General features: G+C 35.8%; 1 protein-coding gene across 2 annotated transcripts; it reads right to left on the bottom strand.

Moving 5' to 3' along the window:
• Positions 1-1943: 1943 nt before the first annotated feature.
• On the bottom strand, positions 1944-5514 carry LOC127440417 (regulator of G-protein signaling 21-like). Of its 2 annotated transcripts, none has more exons than XM_051696962.1 (5): positions 5398-5514; positions 5234-5275; positions 5061-5122; positions 4166-4332; positions 1944-4059 (listed from the first exon to the last, which is right to left on the bottom strand). In XM_051696962.1, the coding sequence occupies exons 1-5, from the start codon at positions 5466-5468 to the stop codon at positions 3874-3876; spliced, it is 528 nt and encodes a 175-aa protein (XP_051552922.1). In that variant the 5' UTR covers positions 5469-5514; the 3' UTR covers positions 1944-3873. The 2 variants fall into 2 exon arrangements, with proteins under 2 accessions (XP_051552922.1, XP_051552923.1); XM_051696963.1 differs by having other exon boundaries at positions 5234-5272; positions 5398-5510.
• Positions 5515-8191: the final 2677 nt, after the last annotated feature.

Genomic DNA, 8191 nt, shown 5'->3' on the forward strand with positions numbered 1-8191 from the left:
TGAATCCTCACGGGCTGGCCACCCCCCCGCCCCTTTGGCTATTCCGTTGCTGGCTGGTCTTCCCCGCCTCCTTGGTACCTGGGTAGGATGAGGGGAGGGGAGGGGAGAGAGAAATTTAGCAGGAGAGACAGAGAGAGAGAGTAAAGAAAAGAAAAAAACTCTGGTTCTTGACCACGCCGCCATTCAGTCCTCAGCCAGCTGTCCAGCAATCCTCCTCGATGCCGGGCGATGGCACTGGATTCCACCTCCTGGCACCCGGCAGTGGCTCCTCCGTCCCCTGAAAAATATATTGCCGTGGCCTCCTTTTCACTACCATTTACCAATATCGAGGTTTACCCTGCAATCCTTTACTTCAGTTCCATATGAAGAGTTGGGTGTGATAAGACATTCCTGTAATATACCTCATTGCACCGGAAAACAGTTTTTCCTTATTATACTGCAGCAACCATAAATTTGTGAAGTTGGGGATTTAGGTCAGAGAGATAAGATCTGTTTACATTGAGCTTTAATGCAAATATAGAGCTCTTAATGACGTAGGCTTCATGATCCGTGATGACACTATCCAATGGGCAATTTTGATTATGTTGATTTAATGTTAGTAGTACTTGCATTAGGTTAGTCAGTCTCTTTGTGGATACTAATTTGAAATGTAACATTTATTCTAACAATGCTTTGAAAATGTGGGGGTGAAAATTAATTTTGAAAGTTACCTACCAAATTTGGAAGCTGGGAAATCCAACGCATGTTTTACACCTTGCCATTACCTGAAGCTCTTCAAAAGACACATTTAAAAGTGTCCTTTGAAAGTGTCAAACAATCAGTTGAAACATTTACTTTACACCAAAGGCAAGTCAGTCCACTTGGCGGCCATCTTGGGAATGCTCCTGGGCAGCAATTGATTGTTCTCTTGTAGTGTTGTCTGCTTTCATATATCTTATAATGTTGACATCCAGCAGTTTTTTGTTGTTGTAGCCAGTAAGACACAATCTAATGAAGCAGGTTTTCCACCTCTTTAAATTAAAATATACTGATGAGACCACAATTATATGATTAATTTCTGAAAACAACAAAGCACAGTATCAGTTAGATACAGCAGTTGACACAGCAATGGTTAAAGGTGATGGACAATGGAAGCAAATTACTCAGAATGCTTACAGAGCATCTGATCAGCCACAAGCCTGCAATTTTCTCACAAAGAATGGAACATGTTTTTTCCTGTGTAACTGGGCATTAAAAAAAAAAAAAAAAAAATTTGTGTATGTGGCATGTCTATTCTTGTCCTTAGTAGCTGAGGGGTCTAGACTGATCACTTGGCCTCAACTTCCCTTCTGTCTGTGATGTTTGAAAAGTTTGAAAAGACACATTGTTTGTCTAAATAGAGAAGTGGTCACAGAAACTCAGGCGTCACCATGTGATGTGACCTTAAACTTTCGGTCATGAAACTGAAAGCACCAAGGTTAAGGGGATGTCCAAGAGTCATACAGAGCTTTAGATGTCTTATATGTGTGCATTATATTACAAATTTAAATAAAAGACTGTAAAACGTGCGTGTCTGATTAAAAATGAATTTCAATACATTAGATAACTAAATATTAAACCAAGTAGCATACAACATTCAAATCATGCTTGAAATTTCTTTATAACTAACTTCAGTTTTCTTAGCAATAAGAAAGTGCCCAAAAACTTTGGTCTTAATTTTGATCACTAAATTTATGGTTTTATCATTTAAAACCCTACAAACTTCTTTTTGCGTAATGTTTTGCTTGAAAAGTGTGCATGTGCTCTATTTCTTTAATATAACTACTTCTAGGCTTACTTTTTGATATCTAATGCAGTGATATTCATAAATTTTTAAGCATGGATTTAGAGTCCAAAGACATTTTGTGGCCACTGTTACAATGTTGTAGCAACAATAAAACAGCAAACAATGTTTTATTTACAGTTATGTTTATTAAGTTAAGTGGCTCCTGAAAATGGACATTTAAACAACCCAAATGAGCTATACATGAAGCAAAATAATAAAAAACAAGAAAATCATGTTGAAATATGTAGAATTTATCGCAGTTATTTATGCAACCTGTACAGAAATCTGATATATGGCAATATATGCCTGTACAGAAATCTGATATATGGCAATATATGCAAAACACATATAGAAAATATATGTTCACTGGTATGTCACATACTTGTACATATATATATATATATATATATATAATATATTAAACATATTTTCCAAATAGTAGTGGAATCTGAATATGTACATTTATGCTTAAATATATTAACTATATCAGTGACGTGCACAGACTTTAGCAGGGACAGGGGCTGAAGGAAATGGAGAGAGTGGGAAGAGAAACTGGTCCGGGTCTTGAAATAGAAACTGACCCAAAAGTTGTTGAGCGGGGGGTGTTGTGCTACCTGCTTCAGCCTGTCAGCGGGGAATTGTGCTGTATCGCACACTTTTAAAGGCACCTCCGCTTTAATCTCCCCTCAACTAAAAGGGCACCTTTAGATTTGTAGCCCTGTTCTGTGCATGTCAGTAAACTATATATATGTTCTTATATGGTCATTCATGAGATTTCTGAATGGGAAGATTGACCAGTGTCTTAAGTTTAAAAAATAAAATATAGCATTTCAAATTTTCAATAAATCCATCACATTTGGCATACAGTAGTTTTCTGTACAGGGGAATTAGAGGTACACTACCGTTCAAATGTTTGGGGTCACTTGCCTGAAATGTTTCATATGATCTTAAAAACCTTTTGATCAGAAGGCGTATGCATAAAAGTTTGAAATTAGTTTTGTAGACAAAAATATAATTGTGCCAACATATTAATTTATTTAATTACAAAACTAACATTTTATTTAAAAAAATAAAGTTTTTGAAATGGATGACTTGGACTGAATAATTAAGAAAAGCAGCCACTAAGTGCCCAGCATATAGATGGGAACTCCTTCAATACTGTTTAAAAAGCATCCCAAGGTGATACCTCAAGAAGTTGGTTGAGAAAATGCCAAGAGTACATTTCTGCAAAATCTAGGCAAAGTGTGGCCACTTTGAAGATGTAAAATATAAAATAATTTTGATTTATTTTGGATTTTTTTAGTCACAACATAATTCCCATAGTTCCATTTCTATTATTCCACAGTTGTGATGACTTTACTATTCTAAAATGTGAAAAAAAAAATAAAGAAAGAACGAGTAAGTGACCCTAAATTTTGAATGGTAGTGTATATACAGTGGAGGTATATATTCAGGGAGTACAAGGTTTTTGTTTTCTGTTAATTTATACTGTCAGAATATTCAACTGAGAAATCTTGTTTTGTTGAAGAGAAATGATATCACTGTAAAAATTTCCAGGCAATTCCCCAATGTGCAAAATAATGGTGGTATTTACATTTGTTTTAAAAGTCATTTAAATGAGCCTTGATATCATTGCTCATCAAAAATTAGTAGGGGTTTCAAAATGGCATTAGCATCGTTCTTAAAAACGTTCATTGAATATCCAAAAATCAAAAGAATAAAATAAATTGTTGAATAAGATCTCCAGGGTATACCTATACAAAGGTGTCAGTTGACTCAGTACTCCTGTGGTGAGCTGTTCAGAAAGCTCATTTGTCTTTGTGTATTCCACAGCCACACTGAACAAGAGAGCACTGCAGTACAGCAAATATAGACAATAGCTTAAACATGCTTTTATGTAGATAAACAACGTTCTGTGCAATCCTTTTCAGGGTCCAGTCCCAAATGTCCAAATAGCCAGGCCCGCATCTCAGTGCAATCCTCGGCCAGCTCTTCTATTGCACGAACAGTCCCACAGAAGTGTGCAAAGTCTTACAGTCACTTAGTCTGGTTGTTGTAAATGTTGTGTCTCAGACCTTGATCCTATCTGACACTGATTCTAGAAGGGATTTGTAGATGTCCGAGCGAAGAAACCTGGGATATGAATCCTTCTCCATAAGTCCAAAGACAATCTTCTGAGCTTCATCGAAACACACTTTAGTGGGTGCTTGAACATTCTGTTTGATGAGCTCTCTCGTTCTGTGGTCGATGTTTATCTGAGGAGAGATTGACCAAAGGGAAGATGTTGATTCTGATCCCTCTAGCACTCATTAAAACCGTGCAGAGAACTCATGTAGAGATCACAGTTCATACTGTGCTTACCTCTTTGGGAGCCTCTGCCTTGACGTAATGCTCAAATATCTTCTTGGCCCTTGAGGTCAGCCTGGAAGCACACCTGATTTTTTTGAAGTCTTCACAAACCCGCCAAAATTCAATGTTCTCGTCGCTGAATTCGGACTTGAGAAAGGAGTGGAATGTCGCCATGCCATCTAAGAGCAACAAATAGTGATAACGGTAAGGAAAAGTGTTGCTTTTTTGACATGCTTGCACATAGAAACCGAAGCAGCTTTTCTCGATTTTTTTTTTTCTCGATTTGCATTTTAGTGATCATATTTGCATATGTTCACTAACTGTTAAGGTCAGTTCCTTGATCCTACTATCTAGTAAACAATGTCGATTTTTGTTAGTTTATTTTCTGCCCTGACCTGGTTGATGCCAATGAAACCCACAATGAACAACAGTGATAACCAGCAAATGTTTTATTTGGCCGCAGGTCCACAGCATGGGGCACTGGTTAGCTAAACCATCAAGACTAGTTAAGGTTTGCTGGTAAACAGCTATGCTTGTAGACCTAAGGCTAAATTGTATTTGTGAATATGAAAACCAGCATCTTATGGAGTTTTGTGTTCCTTGCCACAGTCGCCTTAGGCTTGCTCACTGGGTTTCTAAATACAATTATTATTTAATTACTTATTTTCAAACACAATTCACAATCGTATTTTATCAAACTACACAATGATGACTCTAAGACATTATAGATATTACAGTTTCATTTTTGTTAATGCATGATCTTCTGTAAAGCTGCTTTGAAATGATATGTGTTGTGAAAGATGCTATACAAATAAAAATGACTTGACTTGACATAAGCTATGAGCATTATGTTGGGTGTATTAGATGCAATACAGAAGACTATATACGGTATGCATATGCCACTCACATTTTGATTTCAGAAGGTTTTCCAATGACTGGGACCACAGCAGGGTTTCAGCAGGCTTAAGTCTGTTTTGAGAAAAGGAAAAAAGCATAAGTGTAATAAATGAATAAAAGAAATGTATTCAGAACACTGATGATTATACCACCAGAAAACAAAGAAAAGTAAATGAAGCTTACTTTTCTGTCAATGGGAAAAGGAACAGCCACTTGTCTAGTCTCCTGAGGCAAAATTGTTTCAAATGAAATAAGACAAATACTTTCAAAAATACATCGAAAGTAACAAAAAATGCACCATAAAAAAAAACATAAAAAACAAAAAACAAAAACAAAACAGCACTTACCTGGTGTTTATGGATTTATCCTGATTGTTCATTTTGTCCATTTCTGTTGAAGGTGACAGTATGGTTGGCATCTTTACTTTGACTTTTCTGGCGATGATATGTGTTGGTGTGTTTCGGTTATTTCAGTTAATAAGAGCGGGACGTCCTCACAACCCTATTTATGCAGTCTTGTTTTAGCGTCATCACCTAACCACAAAGAAAGAGGAAGTTTATGGGGTGACACTAACTAGCTAAGACAAGCACAATGATGTTACTATTGTTTCTCTCTATGAAAAAGAAACCAGCCACACAGTGTCTGTGTCGATGCAGAGATGCAAATCAGACTGGAAAGTTCACAGACAGATAAGCAAATGCTGACTTTTACATCAGATCTTTTAATATAAAAGCTTTGTCTGTGTTTGCCTGGCTTGGCAAAACACAAAATGCTTTCTTTGATATGTGGATTTTTTAATGCTTTAGATTAAACGTTCTTCCATTAAAATGCATGTTCCATTATAAATACTCTACCACGTGTAGTACTTTAGGAAATCAGGTCATCTTAACTGCATTTTTTTCCTTTTTGAACAGTCATACTTATAACACAGCCAACCAGGTTTAACGTGGTTTCCATCTTAAAAGCCTATTGTAAAATCTCAATTTCTTTTATTGACATCAGCCATTACTGTACTGTCAAAAAGACCCTAAAAACCCTTAAAACCTGAAACCTACGCATAATCCTATTATGTGCCCTTCAAGTGGAGTCGGAAATATAGTAATTACAAGATCCGTGCACATTAATGACTAAGTTAAGTCGTACTTACAAATGGGAAACTCAGAATTCTGGATGATACTCGAGTTGCCGAGTTGAAAGTAGCATGTCGACACGAAAAATTATGGAAACCAATGATTTTGCAAACTTATTTCAACTTTTGTACTTTATTTAAATTATATTTATTTGTTATGTATTTACTTTTGTTTATTCACTAGTACAACAGAAAAAAAGAGCTTTTGCCGTCATTCATTGTGTTATAATTGTTTCAGTTTGGCCTCTTCCGTACTTTGTTTTCCATTTAAATGCGTGACATGTCGTAATAACGAATGAACAACTCGTAAGAGATTCCCAGGGGTGAAATTTTTTGTTAAAAATATATTTATTTTTATTTTTTTGATTATTTGTCTTCTTTATCTTATTTATGTATACATTTTGGTTGGTTTATACTTATTTATTTATTTTTTAATAATTTTTTTTAAATAATTTTTAGTTTATTTTTTTCCTTCACCTGTACTTGTCTTTATGGCTCAGTGATTGTATTCATAGATTGTTTGATCTTATTGAACATTTATATAGAAAAAAACTCCATACTTTTCAGATGGTCCCTTACCACACCCTCCACAGTATTAGCACGTTTTAGCACAATATGTGGACTTTTTAGACGGTCCCTACCCACCATAGGCAAATTTTTCAACTTATATCAATGTTAAATTAGCGATCTGGAACGATTTCACCATGACACTATCTGACCAGCTTAAATACGGGACAATTCGTGTCCCATATTGATTCGATATGGGACGCATCATTTTATCTTTAAATACAGGACGATCCCATATTTTATGGGATGGGTGGCAACCCTAGGAACTGACATCATTTTGGTGGGAAAACAACGGCACAAACATTAGCACTTAATTTTTTGAATTATGTCATGTTTTGCGATATTAGTTAAAAAATAAAATCAAAATGAACTTTGAGTTAACACCCTCTTGCAAGCTAACTTTTTGCTCTATATTTCCATCCTATTTTAAGTCAGTGTATAAATAGACAGAAGTCGTGTTCACCTGAGGATGTAACCATAGCAACCGTAGCAACAGTAGGCTGCTTTCAGTTAGGATAATTAGCTGTGTCCTAAATGACACGCTATACACTATGCACATACTATGCATTCAGCCATGTAGTGTATGAATTTAAAAATGTAGTATCGTCCCAAATGGTACCAAGGGCGTAGCCAGAAAATTACTTTTTGGGTGGGCCTCAATAAAAATGGATGGGCCAAATTTTCCTTAATAACAGATAGGCAGCGCATTCAAACAGTTCTTCCACGCTTTCAGAAATCAGATTTGTTTTTTTTTTTTAAACTATTTTATAAATATACCTGTATATTTGAAGTCGAAGAATAATCTGTAATATTCTGGGTGGGCTTTGGTCTAATTTGGGTGGGTCTAATTCAGTGGTGTTGCCCACCCTTCACGTTTGTTTTTACTACACGGAAGCATTTGCCATTTAACAGCTGACAGAAGTGATGTTTCAAATTGACCTGATGTGTTGCCACTAGCTTTAGCGCATTAGCCATCCTCAGTTCAACACTTGTATCTCAAACAACGTACATATTCACATATTGTGCAGTAATTGTAAGGCATTCAACTTACATTTCGAGTTAAGGTCATTTTCACTTCACAATAATGGTGAGATACAATTCTTTGATTTACACTTAATTTACTAACATTAGTCGCTAGCCAATTTAATATGCACACAGTTAATATGCACGTAGTCTGATCAGATGGTACATCGACCAAACATAGGTACTGTCTTTATTAATTACTTTATTATAGATTTACACATCACAGAGAAATAACAAGAACTTCTAAGTTATGTTTTGTTTTAAGTGTCTTTAAGATTGATGTTTGGCTAACTGCTAGCAGTGCCAAAAGAAATTTTGGGTTGTGCAAGACGAACTGCAACAGACAGTTACTGATAGAAATTAATTTAAAAAGTAACCCCCCCCCCCAGTGTTGCTCACTGGTTATAATTAATGTAGGTGGC

Source organism: Myxocyprinus asiaticus, chromosome 5, assembly GCF_019703515.2.
Source record: "Myxocyprinus asiaticus isolate MX2 ecotype Aquarium Trade chromosome 5, UBuf_Myxa_2, whole genome shotgun sequence".
Taxonomy (NCBI): domain Eukaryota; kingdom Metazoa; phylum Chordata; class Actinopteri; order Cypriniformes; family Catostomidae; genus Myxocyprinus; species Myxocyprinus asiaticus.

Excerpts from the sequence above, each read along its gene's own strand:
- LOC127440417 (XM_051696962.1), bottom strand. The coding sequence starts at position 5,468 with ATGCCAACCATACTGTCACCTTCAACAGAAATGGACAAAATGAACAAT. Across the intron at positions 5,276-5,397 it reads GATAAATCCATAAACACCAG|GAGACTAGACAAGTGGCTGT; the intron begins GTAAGTGCTGTT and ends ATTTTGCCTCAG. Across the intron at positions 5,123-5,233 it reads CTTTTCCCATTGACAGAAAA|ACTTAAGCCTGCTGAAACCC; the intron begins GTAAGCTTCATT and ends TTCTCAAAACAG.